The sequence below is a fragment of the Choristoneura fumiferana genome, chromosome 24, assembly GCF_025370935.1.
Source record: "Choristoneura fumiferana chromosome 24, NRCan_CFum_1, whole genome shotgun sequence".
NCBI classification, from domain to species: Eukaryota; Metazoa; Arthropoda; class Insecta; order Lepidoptera; family Tortricidae; genus Choristoneura; species Choristoneura fumiferana.
In genome coordinates this window covers 1,386,551-1,402,917 of record NC_133495.1, presented here as the reverse complement: position 1 = coordinate 1,402,917, position 16,367 = coordinate 1,386,551, and the positions used below count along the sequence as shown (strand labels likewise).

Below are 16,367 nucleotides of genomic sequence, written 5' to 3'. Positions count from 1 at the left end.
TTCATGTCAAATTACAGCTTTCTAGTATTAAAACAGTCTCTATGCGCTTAGCCAGACATGGCGAAACTATAAGGGTTCCTAGTTGAATACGGAACCTTAAAAACAGGAACCCTCGGGCCCAAGGTGTATAATAAAACTATTGAATAATAGGTATAACAGCTATAATTAAGGAAAAAATCGAACAAAGATGAGGTCACGCTTGGCGCATATTAATTTTACAAGTAGGTCCAATAAATTTAAATATCTCCATTAAATATGTAATATTTTGACACCAAGAGTGACCACACCTTAAGACAGTCTATCCATCTTTTCATGTACAATTAAAATTAAAAATAAAACAAATTTCAAACTTAAAATTATCTTAAAAATATAATTTGTGTAACTTGTACTCAAAGACGTTTGTACATCATTTTGAATAAAAATAATTTGTGCTTTCATTTTCTAGTTTTAAAAGTAAATGTAGTCTGTGTAAGTATATTTACTTTACCGATCATTAAAATAAAACTGATAATATAGGCTTTCCAACGTTCTTTCCACCATCATTTAACGCTATGATCAAATCTGAAATTTCTAATGAAGAGTTAAGGTATAAGTGAAAATTTTAATTACGGCAAATACGTATTTGAAAATACTTATTGGAAACATTATTACCTACTCTCACATGATAACCCCAACATTCATGTTAGTCCAGTGAAAATACCTTTCTATCGGTACAGCTGCAGTTGTTTAATATGAATACACGAACGAATATTCATTAGGCTTCATTCATAACAATATAATAGAATTGAACTGTCTTGTTTATCGAATGTCACTCCAAAGTCGTAGATGATATATAGGTATAATTTGCTGACATAGGAGCATTATTTATTTTTATGAAAGTTGATGATAAAAGTAAAGGAATAATAACTATGATACGAGCACGATCTAATAATATATCAACTCCTAGGTATTATTACTAGAACAATTTAGTGAAATAGTTACAAATATAAACAAAAAAATCTAACATCGGATCCGTATACCAAAAAACGCACGTAAAAAGAGCTCCTGGCCATATACCTGCGCAGTGAGCGAAATAGGGACCAAATTGGCGGCGGAGCAGTGGGGGACGCGGGAGGGGGCGTAGGAGCGCGCGCGCGGCCGTCACGCCATTGGCTTGTTAGTTGACAGATGCGCAAACGTATCCCCTCCACTAGCCACCCAGAGCTCTTTTTACGTGCGTTGACTTGTACCTCGTCGACCTCGTTCGATTGTGACCAATTACTGTTTCACTAGGTTAATATAGTTTACTTAGATAGTGATTATTACTAAATTATACTCGTATCACGGCTCCGAAGATCTGACTGCCCGAGTCCTAAGTTGTGACCAGAAATATTTTTTTCATATTGTTTACCTCTAGATTAAAATCTTGTTCATAAGAATATGCCAAAATCTCTAATGTTTTTCTTATGCTTAATTAAGTAATTTTAAATTTACATGATCTCGTGGTTACGGTCATAGACACAGCATGTTTTTAATAAATCTATTTGTATTTTCTGGATGGAAACGTTAATTAAAAAGGATTAACTGCCTACCTTGCTAATGTCAAATCTGACTAAGTACTCGTAACTACATATTTTAATCTGCAGACCTTGTCATTGTAGAGTTGGGTGATCGGTAATTTTTGCTAATTAAAATTAACTATCATTAATTAATTGTGTTGATTGTTTGCTTTCAAAATTATTGCAATCAATTGGCCTAAAAATGCTGCGTTAGAAACTATAATTTTTGTTCACCACTTAAGTTAGGAGGACACCCTATATATCTAGGACACGAAGCATGTGTCGCTTTCTTTTCCTAACTTGTATAATTGTGTTTGTATGCACAACTATAGTTAGAAATAGATAAATGATTCTATTTATATGTAGATCAGGTATATCTACAGCACAAAACTCTGCAGCCGTTTCGATTGGTCGAGCTGTCCGCTATCTTTTTTTCAGTGCTTTCCGATTAGCTAAATTTATTCAGAGTTTTTAAATTTTGCTATTAATTTATTTATCTACGATATAAAAGCAAGTGCACTTAATTTGTTTCTAGGCTATTTTCCTATTAAGCATGATATTTATTAATGTAGGTATCTTAAGTACCTATCTTTTTTTTTTAACATGCGTAAGTATTGTGGTTGACTCTGTTAGAAGTGGTACTCGTAGATGGAATATTTTTATGACAATATTGATTTATTTAAAACACTATCATGCTGGTGATCCATTGCTATTATATTACATTTTAAGCAATAAGATTGTTTGAAAAATTATCTAGGCCAGATTTCCATCAAGAAACTGCTTCTAACAATCACAAATGTAGATTTTATATTTGTGAAATAATACTTACTTAGATGGATGCTAGCTGCAAGTTACTGTTAAACAAGTTTTTGTTCCTCGAATAAAACATACCATCAGCTTTTGGAAAAATCTACGCAAGTGAATACTGAATTAATTTATTATTAATTAATTTAAAAGCAGATCTAAGGCCTCTCTTTGCTAAGTATAGCTTTGGCTGGATAGACCATAACTATTAAAAAAAAAGTTTATTTTATTGTAACAAAACAGATTCATCAGCAAGCCTCCGACCAACTAAACTTAGCAAAGCGCGCCGTGTATATATAGATTTGTTAACTCTTTAGAATCTTTAACTACCTACAAGTCCTACAACACATAATAAACCTCATAAAAAGAAGATTCATTTTGCTCAGTTTGACTTGATTTAGTATCAGCCATCAGGCCAATTTGACTCGAGCTGTTGTAAATATTTCCTGTCATTATAATAAAGAAATTATATTAACAATATAATGATTGAGAACTGGAGATAACATATCTTGCTTCATCACTTTGTTCTCGCTCTAATAGGTTGTGTGGTATAGGGCCTATGGAAACATTGGAAACATTTTAAACATTGACAAGAAAATACCAGTACAACATGACTTATGACTATGAGTAATTATACAGGTTGCAATGATTATACCAAAGAGTTAAACAAACCAACGGCATAAGGCTCGATGTACCAGGCTGGCAGGACTTATGAGAAGGTGTCGTTGACTTGCCGACAGCACCGGATGAAGGTCGCTCTCCGCGGCAGCTCGCGGATCTTAGCAGCTCCAACGTACGTACACGCTGAACGGAGACCGCCGAGGATGTCCTTCACAGTCGCTCCTACGTCACCCCTGTAGTCTACTTCTACTGTTTTACCTGGGAAGAAATTTAGTTTTTTTTTAATTGAGAGGGAGAAAAATGAGCAAGCAGGTCATCTGATGGGAATGATCACCTTCGCCCATGAAGACCCATAACTCAAGGAGCGTCACTGGGCTACATGTACTCGTATGTCTGAAATAGGGACAAGCTTTTATCGTATTATAATCGGGCCATATAGAATTAGGTACCAGTGAATATCCAGAGGTTCTACGAAATGGGTTTTTAATTTAAAAACACCCGTTGTGTAGTGTGGGGAAGGTCACATACGTAGAAGAGTATTTTTGCCTGGACGGAATGCAGTGCAGTGGAGACCGCGTCTCGGCAAACGTAGTGTAGGGCGCTCTCCGGCTAGGTGGTGGTGGTGGAGTGACTATCTGCGAAAGGCTGCTGGTAGAAGCTGGATGCGTGTAGCCAAAAACAGGGCGCAATAGCGCTCATTGCGGGAGACCTATGTCCAGCAGTGGACTGCTATAAGGTGATGATGATAATGTTGATTGCAGATCACGTCACTATAAGTTACTAACCTTCAGAAGACCGGTACTCCGCAACTCCTCCAGAGTGCTTCTCCATAGCCGTGGCTGAGGACATTCCGTAGAACAGCTTGACCTTCTTCCCGCACGGTTTGGTGACGACCTCGCCGCCGCACTGGTCGTGTCCCGCGAACATGCCGCCGGCCATTACGAAATCGGCGCCGGCGCCGAAGGCTTTGGCCACGTCGCCGGGGCACGTGCAGCCTCCGTCCTGGTTGAAGACGTCAGAATAAAAGTCTACCCACTACACCGTGCCATGACCGTAATTGGAACGTGTCAGAAACGGAATGTCAAGCGCATACATGACTACATGACACGCGAACGCGACGGCAACTTGCTACTTGCTAGTGGGCGGGCATAGTCTCATAATTTCAATACAATAGTACATTGTGTCTTAAGGGCGGTAAATAAGGAATTACGAACGAGAGTCTATTAGAAGCCCGAAGTCGAAGACTGAGGGCTTTAATGAGTCGATGTTCGTAATTGCAAGCAATCTCATTCTCAGAGGAGGCTTGTGCTCAGCAGTGGAACGTATATATGCTAGGATTATGTTGATGATGATGACAGTATAAATGTACAGGATGTTAAAATTCCTGTACTATGCTATATTTAACACACAGTGGAAAAACATTGATATTCGAAAAGAAATAGTTATTTGTGTCACAAGGGGAACAAAATGGTGTATTTACGGCGAGGGCGTTCATTGAATCCAGAATGTAGCGAAGGATTCTGCAATAGAATCCTGAGCGTAATGAGGGATTCAAGTGTTAACGCCCAAGATGAAAATAATTTTGCTCCCGAGTGGCTCATACAACTTTTCACACGAGCATTAAGAAACTTGAAATTAAAGAACTACCAGCATAGAAAATGGCATAGCTTTACAATTATCAATTTCAAAAAATGGCATTTGTAATAAAACACTTAGAAAAGCCTTGAACAGAAAAGTTGCACTTTGCTCCTCTCGTCAGGGAGGAAAAGTTACTTTTCTGAAGGAGAGGTGTGAAAAAATATTCTTCTAAGTTGAGTCACAAGAAAACTTTATCTCCTTAATACAATTTTATTATTTTTGAAGTTCAATGTTTTACCACTTGTATCGTATTAGTAATCACATAATCAGTAGCCTAGGCAAATATGGGTTTTAAATTATACTCGTAGTACCTACAGGACATTTTTAACGACCTGTATTAGTAGAATATAGGTACAGAATGATTTCGGGGTCGTGATTCCAACTATTATTTTCTGTTTCAGTATATGATTGCGATCTGAACTGTTTATGCTTTAATTTGAATACTGATGCCTAATGGGTATTCATTTATTTTAAACTTAAAAAGTTTTTAACTTTAAATTATGGTCACCCTACTTTTTAATCTCCAGCCTTTTTGAAAACTAACCGTCTTTGCTAGAATACTTAAGAAATTATGAGTAATAATGTCACATTACCCCAAAGTCAATGAAGTCAATAAATGAAAATAAAGATTGAAAGAGTAGGGTGACCATAATCTCCATTCAATCCAGTTTTTTTTTGGTTGCTGCAAAAAACAAACTAAGGCTTTATAATACCTTTAGTCCTATCCTATTGTGATCATTTGATAAAAGTATGTTTGATGCTCATTCGTTGCTCCACGAATCCGAAATCACCCTGATGTATCTGTATATGATTAAGAGCATACTCACAGAGATGATGTGTCCCTTAAGCCCGTGCGCGGCGTCTGCGCACTCGATGACGGCGGACAGCTGCGGGTAGCCCACGCCGGTCTTGATGCGCGTCGTGCACACCGAGCCTGGACCTATGCCCACCTAAGAGACCACCCATATAAGTATTAAAGTAATAAAACATTAAATTAAAAAACAAAAAACCCGACTGCCAAAACTAAAAGGAACAAAATAAGCCTAGTGGTCTAGAACTCTGTTAAATAGCTAATTTTAAGTTCAACAGTCGGGACCCATTTAAATCGTGACGCTCAAAAACTCTTAGTAATGGGTCCCGTCTGTTGAACTTAAAATTGGCCACTTAACAGAGTTCTAGACCACTAGGCTTATTTTGTTCCTTTTAGTTTTGGCAGTCGGGTTTTTGTTTTTTTTTTAATTTAATGTTTTATTTTACACTTTTTTGATATTTATGTGAAAACGGTAGATTAAAAGTATTATAACCCATATATATTTAGAATGGTATCAAAGCGGTACCAAAGTTGTACTTTTATCTATTCTGTGACCAAAGATATTAGACGGATCAGCAATTTTCCCCTTTTTAAAAAAAACCCTGTTTTTTTAACTAATATACCATATCTACTCGGGACTTATCACACTAACAACTAGTAATTTACCTCGACATTTCAGCCACATTGCAGTATGTGGCCATGGTCTAGAGTAGACAGAGTAGGTAGTGGTCGGGTGGCAGTCTACTCGTGCCCACGGCCACTGCCACTGCCATAACGTCGAGGTAATTATTACTTATTCTTAGCATCACAAGTCCCGAGTGTAGTATTAGTTAGGTAAAGCATAATATTTTTCAAAATACAAACTGAAATATAGATGCACAGAAAAACCAGAAAAATAAGACCATCACTGGGAATCGAACCCAGGTCCTCGGTATTCCGTACCGCGTGCTATACCGCTACACCACTGATGGTCACTGATGGTTCCCAGTGATGGTCTTATTTTTCTGGTTTTTCTGTGCATCTATATTTCAGTTTGTATTTTCAATTTAGGTTTTACGGGATGACCGTAAAAGTAAAAATTTGGAATTTAAATAAAAAAATACAAAAAGATTCCAAAAAACCAATCTTAATAATATTTTTCGTCGTTATCCCGAGTCCTCCAGACCTCTAAATCTGGTCCTGGTTTAAATACTCACCTTAATTATGTCAGCACCAGATAATATCAGTTCTTCTACCATCTCACCGGTCACCACGTTGCCAGCCTGTAATCCACAAACGTAAATATACAACAGTGTACACGCAAGCAATATGAAATGAAAAGGCATACCACCCTTTATGCGGACTTCCTTTAAACGGCCTTTACCGTAACGGCAAAACCCACTAGACACTGGCAAAACTAAATTAACGTTAATTAATTAAACTTCAATTGTTTGCTTCAAGAGCTAATGCGCTGAATTGGCCTAGAAACGCTGCGTTAGAAACTATAATTTTTGTTCACCACTTAGGGTCACCCTGTATACCTACTTATTATAAGATAGTTTGTTTTGCAATTGCTTATTGACTATATAGGGACTATAGCGTAGGGCAGGCAATTTCTCTCAGCTTTGTCTTGGAAGAGAGAAAACGGAATTGGGTAAGTTTCCTTTGTAAAAAAAAATCTATTCAATCCGTCAGTTAAATTACCAGGGGGCTGTTTCACCATCCATTGATTAAATTTATTTGTCGGATAAATGTGATGCCATCTCTGTTTGTTAAGTAGACGCCGGAGGGGGAGGCATCACATTTATCCGTCAAATAAAATTAATCAATAGGTGGTGAAACAGCCGCTAACTAACGGATTTATTCGATTTTTTAGAAAACTAACCCATTAGGGCAATCGGTAGACCACTTACAATGATGGTATGCTTAGGGTAAGCAGCCCGCACTCTCCGGAGGTACTCGACGAAGTGCTGGGAGTACCCGTTGGCGACGTCTAAGCAGATGAACTTGAGTTCCTTCACGCTGTTGAGGATCTCGGAGAGCCGGTCGAAGTCCGCCTCCGCCGTGCCGGAGCTCGCGGCTGTGGGTAACGCCAACTTTTGTTACAAGCTTTTATTTAGTTTCACCTGTCCCGTTATCTGTCTGTCTGTCTGTAATCAAATCTTGCAAGTTAAATTTGACCAACTTCCAGCAGTCAGATTGACTTGAAATTTGGAATAGTTATGTAAATTGGGTCACAATACAATAATCTGGTAGTAAGATCCTGGTAGTCCGTCTAGGATCGTCTCCGCAGGACGGAACTCTTCAACGGTTAATGGCATCGACTTGAAATTCGGTATGCAAATATAGTTTGTGTGATAATGCAAGTACAGTCAACAAAAAAAGCTTGTATTCAAAATTTATACCAAAATTTTTTTTTACCTCAAGAACTTATGGTAAAATTATTTTTTAATGTAGCAGGGGTCATTCAAGTAATACGTAGGCAGAATTTTAATAGATTTTGACTCTTCCCTTTACTCTACAAACTTTTGCTTTGCTACTATCTGTTACTGAAGAAGCCATCGTAGGTATAAGTATAGCATAGGTTTACCCAGGGAGGGTTCCCCCCGTCCTCCCCCACATACCGGTTGAACCGTGACCTATTGTAACCAGTGCAGGAACCTTTAATTCAGAACTTACCCATGTGTTCTAAGCATTCCGGGTGCTCCGCTTCGAATTTCTTCCATTCATCTAGAGAGTAATATTTGTGGATACAAGTGAACAGTCCGTGCTGAAAGAAGAAAGATATATTTTTTAAATTACTGCTCGAACATAAAGATGGAGAGATCCTGAGCTCATTAAATAGGCTAGCGTTTGACCACAATCACGTCTGACTGATGGTAGATAGATAGATAGACAAGAAACTTTAATCCTCATAAAAAAAGTAACATGGCTCTATACACGTTTTTGATAAAAACAAAGGAATAAACGTTAAGAAGAAAAAACACGTTAACAATGATACAGAGAACAAAAAGATACAAAACAGATACAGACCACATACACACCACATTGTTATACAGGGAGCCATGTTATGTAATGAAGATACGGCGCTGACTCAGCATAAGGCCGCGGCAAACAAGCCGTAGCGCTGGTATTCTGCCAGTACCTGTGTGAGTTTGAATGCCGGCAACCGTGGTATCTACCAGGACTACCAGTGGTGCCACATTACATGCCATTAAGGATAAAAACGCGCGTATGGTGAGTGAAGATGAGGACTGATGGAGCACGCTTTCCCAATAAGTGCCCATTCACACTAGATTTGAAGACGGCCAGATTGTAGCGATCAGAGAATACAGACGCAGACAGGGCATTCCACTCCATAGCTGTCTGGATAATAAAGGACGTACGAAAACGCTTGGTGCGAATTTTAGAAATGTCTTTTTTTTATTACTGGATGGCAAAAGAGCATGTGGGTCTCCTGATGGTAAGAGATCACCACCGCCCATAGACACCTGCAACACAAGGGGATTGCAGATGCGTTGCCAACCTAGAGGCCTAATATGGGATACCTCAAGTGTCTAATATACCTAATTATAATTAGGTAAACATGAATCATTTAAAACTCGATGCTGTAACTTATGATGTTGTCATCACTTGGCCTTAGAGACTTGGTTGATGGTAATGAAGCCTTATTGGCGTATCCGTCAACGGTAAAATTTGTGAGAAACGAAGGAGGATAAGATTACCTTAGAGAGTTCCCGAGCCATTTCGAAGGTGCCAACGGTGTCCATGTTACTCGCCATGACCGGGACGCCGCGGTACGTCTGTCCTGAGTTCCGGAAAGTGATCTCGCGATGCAGGTCCACCTGGAAAGTATAGACATCTAGGTTATACACACTAAAATCTTACACTTCCTGATCAGTGCCGCTCCATCCCATTTTAGGTCGCAGAGCCAAAGGCCAAGTGTGAGATCTTCAATATCGTCTTTACCATAAGGGCACACGGGGCCCGTGCAAAGGGCCCCCCAGGTCAGGGGGCCCCCGAAAGGGCGATATATTCACTTTTTTTTTCTATTTTGATCTGACAAAAAGTTATAACGCATTCACTGCCACCTGACTTCCACAGGTGCCACCGACGCACATGTGCGTTCAAAATGTATGAATATTTATGACAGCGGCACCGGGGGGAAGTTCCGAAAACGCATGTGTGCGTCGGTGGTAGTGAATGCGATAATGAAAGAATTTGCCAAAAAAATCCCGTATCATATACATGACTGTGTGTGTAATTAATAAAAAAAACATTTTGAATACAAGCTTTTTTGCAGACTGTACTTTTTGTTGATTGTTCGTGCATTGTCATCTAAACTACATCCGTACCAAATTTCAAGTCGGTAGGTACTATTAACCGTTGAGGAGTTCCCTCCTGCGGAGACGACCCTGGCAGGACCACCAGAATATCACTACCAGGTTATTGTATTGTTACTAAATTTAGATAAGTAGGTATGCCAAATTTAATGTCAATCGGACCACTGGAAGTGGGTCAAATTTAGCTTCCAAGATTTGACCCAAACAAACAAATAAGTAAATAAATAAATAAACAAACAGGGCAAGTTAAATAAAAGCTTGTAATAAAATAACTAGCATATTGATGGCAGAAAAAAAGACTTTATTTTCCAAAAGGGCCTTCTGTGTCTTGGAGTCCCCGCATAGCCTAAGACGACCCTGGGAATCTTAAATAACACCAGTCGGATTGGTTATTTGTTTCTGTACCTACTGTACTATCCATGTACTACATGCCAAATATACCAAGTATCTGCACATTGACCGGGCGACCCCGCCAGTCTGGCTCCGCTATCCAACGGTGACGTCATCACGCCTGTGACGTCACAGCTTCAGCTATTATCGCGAGCGAATGATAAGATGAATGGCGATAACATACATCGATCAGCGTTCTTTATTGCTTAGCTAATGGCAGGAAAATGGTTCGAAATTCAAAACAATCGACGATAACTTCTGATAACAAATTAAGATGGGTCTTCATCTTATTCTTATTAGGTAAGTCGGATTCATGTTTCTTCGGATTCTTGTTTCATCGATTTTTTTTTGGAGTTTCAAATTACACGACCGCGTAGTCGTTTCCTTCAATAATGTACGAGGATGTGTTGCGAGGGATGTGTTTTTCATTAACCAATAGAAACGCTTCATTTACACATCCTCGCACAGCACATCTCTGGTGGAAACAGCTGAGCGGAGCGAGGCGAGGTTGAAGCGTTTCTATTGGTTCATGAAAAACATTATAGCTTTGGCCATAACAAATTTACAGGATTTTGAATACCTGAATGGCTTCGAGAAAAGTATGGTACGGCCGTGCCTTTGTTTTTGTTTTGCTCGACTTGGCTGCCGTGCCCCCAGATTTCTCGCAATTCTGCTTAACGTTGATTAAGATGATTGATTTTAATTTTATGTCTAACGTACTTAACTAAGATAACAGTATATTATGTTCTGGTTTTGCTTCTTTAGGTACTAATAGGTATTGTGCCCATTGGCCCAACTAAGATCAGGCGCGGTCGCAGCCGGAAATTTTGGAGGGGTCATACTAATAATAATACAATATGTCGTGTAGTGTGTGTGTGTGTGCGTGAAGCCGTGGTGGCCTAGTGGTTTGACCTATCGCCTCTCAAGCAGAGGGTTGTGGGTTCGAACAACGGCTCTGAGTTTTTCGAATTTCATCATGTGCGGAATTACATTTGAAATTTACCACGAGCTTTGCGGTGAAGGAAAACATAAACCTGCACTATCCTGCGAAGCAATTCAATGGTGCGTGTGAAGTTCCCAATCCACACTGGGCCCGCGTGGGAACTATGGCCTAAGCCCTCTTGTTCTGAGAGGAGGCCTGTGCCCAGCAGTGGCACGTATATAGGCTGGGATGATGTCGTGTAATGCTTTTTTATTTTGTACATTTTTAGAAGATTTTTTAGTTTAACGTGTGCGATTTTAGGGGGGGGAGGGGGGGTCATGTCCCCTGTGACCCGCCCCTTCGGACCGCGCCTGACTAAAATCATCATTTGCTTCATCATCGATCGGAAAACTTCCACTATTAAACAAAGACCTCTCCTCTTAGAATGCTATTTCACTCTCCTGTGGCCCGGCGGAAGACCAGTGCTGGTTTTCAACCAGCGATATGCTGAGCCGGGACCTTTTTATAGCGGCAACATTTCCTATTGTTATTTTTACTAATTATGTGTCATTGCTGTTATAAATAAATTATTTTCTTTCTTTCTTTCTTTCTTTCTATAATTACTGACAACTTGCCACTTGCACCAGTTGCGATGTCGTCCATCATACATTAAAATGTGTATCTTATGTTCAATTTATGGTTAAAACCATTCAGACTTTCTTTCTGTATTGCCTAGGCAGCAGCAGTAGCAGGGGTCACCAAATGGCGGACCGACAGCGTATTTTGTGCGGACCTCAAGTAAACTTGTATTATTGAGTACATATTTAATTATTCCCAAAAAAAATTTGTAAATAACATTTGTTTATTTAATTAACTCAAATAGGTAGAAACGGATCGCGATGGTATTTATTTTTACTTTAAAAACGCGGACCCCGAAGAAACTCAACTTTTGCAGGTGGTAGAACCTTGTGCAAGGTTCGCTCGCTAATCCTGCCGTGAAGCAGCAGTGCTTACACTGTTGTGTTTCGGCGTGGAGAGTAAGACAGCCGGTGAAATTACTGGCACTTGAGGTATCCCATCTTAGGCCTCTAGGTTGGCAACGCATCTGCAATACTTCTGGTGTTGCAGACGTTTATGGGCGGTGGTGATCTCTTACCATCAGGAGACCCACTTGCTTGTTTTCCATCCAGTCGAATGAAAAAAATAAAGAAGTAATTGGTGATCCATATAGTATACGTGCCAGTGCTGCGTACAGTCCTCCTCTCACAATGAGAGGGCCTGGGCTGTAGTTTCCATGCAGGCACAGTGCGGATTGTACACCTCACACGCAATTGCTTTGCAGCTTTAGCTCGTGGTTATTTTCAAAATTAATTTCGCGCATGAATTGCAAAAAAAAATAGTTGTATTAAATACTTTGACGTAAATTATTAAACAACATTATACTTAAATCTGTTTTAAAAAATATATTTATAAATACCTACCTCGTTGAATTTCTTGCCGGATTCATCTCAACAGAGACTTAATGAACCGGTGGTAGATTTTTGACATTCATAAGAGCTTGTTATAGCCTAAATTGAATAAAGTTATTTTGACTTTTGAAAAACTGAGAGAGCTAGTTTGGGTTTGAATCCACAATTGGTATTGATCACTTTTTTACAATGTGGTCTAATTCCAAAACCATTTCGAGGAATAGGCTTATTAAAATCATTTAATATAATTTTTTAAAAAATACTAATTGATCGTGTGTATATTTGCAAAATAACGTTTTACCTTTGTTTCACTTTCATCAAACGTTGTTGTTTTTTAGAAAAATATGGCGCTGTCCATTGGAGGACAATTTTGCCAGTGTCTAGTAGGTTTTGTCGTTGTACGGTAAAATAATTCTAGAAAACGAAATATGAGACGTAATGGTGGATGAACGATGACAGCGCGAATAGTACATTGTGTCTTAAGGGCGGTAAATAAGGAATTACGAACGAGAGTCTATTAGAAGCCCGAAGTCGAAGACTGAGGGCTTTAATGAGTCGATGTTCGTAATTCTAGTACCGCCCGTGCGACATACAATGTTTTTCATCACATTTGCAAGTAAAATTTTATATTTGTAAAAGCAAAAATATAATTCTTCCAAATATTGGCGATACCTTAGGCTGTGCTCTTGGCAACGTCGCCCTCCCCCTCCCTCGGCGTGCGTGTGCATGTGGTGGTCCATGTAGTCCTGCAGCAGGAGCGCGCGCAGCGCCACCAGTACGGGCACGGACTCATTGACCGACCTTGGGCTTCATGACAAGAAAATTAGTACGGGCAACGACTCATTTACCGACCACGGGTTTCATGACAAGCACATTAAGGTCGAGGGTTTTATTTGGGGGGTTGCAACTAAGGTAGCCTGCATGTTACGACACTGTTTACGAGCAAGTGTGATGAAAAAATCTAAATAAACGTTATATAACTAAAGCGCCTAATTCTAACAATGCCAGGTGACAGAAGACGATAGGTTTTTTTAAATAATTGCGACGGGCCAAGAAAAACGTAGTTTTGAACGCCATGGCAACTATGGTTAGCTATAATTCCGGTAACTTCTAAATAGGGTAAAAAAAAAACGCAACTAAAACCAAAATCCTTTAAATAGGTGTCTTAAATTCGCCTATTTTATGAAATAAAATATATAAAATAAACATTGTTTTTTTTTGAGACCAATGCCATTTATCTGAGTGAGAGGTCATAGGCCCCTCTCATTAGGAGAGAGGCCTGTGATGATGATGGTTTAAGTAAATGATCATTGTGTCAGTCCACGTGCAACTAATTAGCGTTTCAACTCGTGTCAACGAACGAACGTCATCGTCAATTAGATTGCAAGTTTGTAGGTCGAGCGTGTACGGAATAAGTCAGTGTCATTAGCCATAACATATACCATTACAATGGAAAGTAATTAGCCATAACATATAATATAACAAATGACAAAGATGAAGTATCGAAGTTTGGTGGCCCGCGGCGTCACGCCGTGTTAAAAAGTGTCGCACGGAGTGACGTCACTCAGTTCTTTATCTGACATTATCTTAATTTTTTTAGTGAGGAAAAAAATCGTGTCCAATATTTTCTATAGGTGCTGTGCTGATAAACTTGAGCATTCACTTGTAATGAGCATTCTAGCGAAGTCCCGGGTTCGATTCCCGGCCGGGCAGGCATTTGTGAATAATGCGGATGTTTGTTCTTGGATGATTAATATACAATACAATACAATACAATTACTCTTTATTGTACACCAGAAATAGTAAGCGATACAGAGAACAGGTACACACATGTATATTTAAGTATGTATTTATCTATATAAGTATGTTTAACCGTTGCCTAGTATCCATAGTACAAGCTTTGCTTAGTTTGGGACTAGCTCAATTGGTGTCAACTGTCTCATGATATTTATTTATTAAAAGTTCACAAAATAAATAGGAGTGTTTACTACATAACTCGGGTAACATGGGTGTCGGTAGGCCTCCAACAAGATGGAGCGACGACTTGGTTAAGATCGCGGGATCGCGGTGGATGCGGAAAGCACAAGACCGGTCTGAGTGGAGAGCCTTGGGGGAGGCCTATGTCCAGTCCAGCAGTGGACGTCTTTCGGCTGACATGATGATGATGACTACATAACTGCTGATATGTCGCCCTTACGACCTACACAAATTCGCGTTTACCAAAGGTCCTCAGTCTAGCCCCGTACAATGACATTGCCCAGTGATCTGGCAGCCTGCCGACTCAGGAAGCATGCTAACGGCAGACAAATAAAGATATCTAATTATATATCTCGTCGATTACGCTTTCTCGAACGTAATGTTACGAATTCAACACATTTTCTTATGTTACCGGGCTACCGACAGAAAGGAGGGTGAAGATTTACCATTTTATTTTATGTAGGAAGGTTTGTTAGTTATGTTATGTATGAGGAGAAATTTAAGTTAAATATTGTATTTTGTTATTTTGTACCGAAATAAAATTTATCTACGTTTCATGTGTGAGTACGACACAATTACTTAAATGTTTATTTTTTTACAAGATTTTATTTAGTTTTATCTATCCCGTTGTCGTCTGTCGGTTTTTCTGTAATCAAATCTTGCAAGTTAAATTCGACCAACTTCCAGTAGTTGGATTGATTTGAAATTTGGTATACCTACCTACTTAAGTGTGTTTTGTAAATTGCGTGACGATACAATAATCTGGTAGTGACATCCTGGTAGTTCAGCCAGGATCGTCTCCACAGGACGGAACTCTTTAACGGTTAATGGCATCGACTTGAAATTTGGCATGCAAACGTAGTTTGGGTGACAATAAAAGTGCAGTCAACAAAAAGTACAGTCAAAAAAAGCTTGTATTAAAAATGTTATTTTTTACCAAAAACTTCCTTCTTTAAATTACTGGAGTTGATCATAGACGAGTACCACACACGTTGATTTCCGTCACCGTAAAGCTCAAGCAAAATTACAAAAAAATCGCACATAAATCCCGAAAAACGACGAGCGATCCGGGGTTACGAAACGGGGAAACGCTACATTGTATGGTTACAGACAGTTTTATAAATAAATAAAATAAATATCACGGGACAATTCACACCAATTGACCTAGTCCCAAAGTAAGCTTAGCAAAGCTTGTGTTATGGGTACTAAGCAAAGGAAAAATATAATTATATAGATATATATAGTATACTTAAATACATATTAAACACCCAAGACCCGAGAACAAACATTCGTATTTTTCATACAAATATCTGCCCCGACACGGGAATCGAACCCGGGACCTCAAGTTTCGTAGTCAGGTTCTCTAACCACTAGGCCATCTGGTCGTCTTATGATGGTTGGTAGTTTTATGACAGTAGGTAAACAGCACCGACCTATACTCCCGCGCATTCTACGATCCAGATCATACCAGTTAACGGTTATTATCACTATCAACGAGACGCTCGTGGTTCGCTCGTGTTACATTTAATCTAAGTCTACGCATAAATAATACATACGACCGTCTACAAGGTGTTATCAATAATTGCTTGCCACAATTGCAAAAAGTGACCGCCAAATCATCTGAAACCACTAATAGTGAAGTGACACTACTCCCTGCACATTATTTAGTAAAGCCATAGAAAGCTCAAAGCCACTTGAAGCTCAATAATAATAATTTTTATAATTCGAAACACTTCTTATTCTTTATTTTCTTCTTTTTTTAATTTTGTAATTTGTATGGACCTGAGGCCGTATTGCCTTAACGTTTCTGAAGCTTGCAATCGCGAATCGCGATCAAATGACAGCTTTTGTATGGGAAACCTGTCATTTGATTGC

The 16,367-nt window shown here is 39.1% G+C and overlaps 1 protein-coding gene across 1 annotated transcript in view; it reads right to left on the bottom strand.

Moving 5' to 3' along the window:
- Window positions 1–144: 144 nt before the first annotated feature.
- Window positions 145–16,367, bottom strand: part of LOC141441521 (GMP reductase 1-like) — a 40,230-nt gene continuing 24,007 nt past the window's right edge. The window contains exons 2-8 of the mRNA XM_074106286.1: window positions 9,117–9,236; window positions 8,071–8,161; window positions 7,305–7,471; window positions 6,609–6,674; window positions 5,429–5,551; window positions 3,749–3,965; window positions 145–3,221 (exon numbers count right to left, since the gene is read on the bottom strand). Coding sequence (XP_073962387.1) covers window positions 3,052–3,221; window positions 3,749–3,965; window positions 5,429–5,551; window positions 6,609–6,674; window positions 7,305–7,471; window positions 8,071–8,161; window positions 9,117–9,236 — 954 coding nt within the window. The 3' untranslated portion in view covers window positions 145–3,051. The remainder of the gene's footprint in view (window positions 3,222–3,748; window positions 3,966–5,428; window positions 5,552–6,608; window positions 6,675–7,304; window positions 7,472–8,070; window positions 8,162–9,116; window positions 9,237–16,367) is intronic.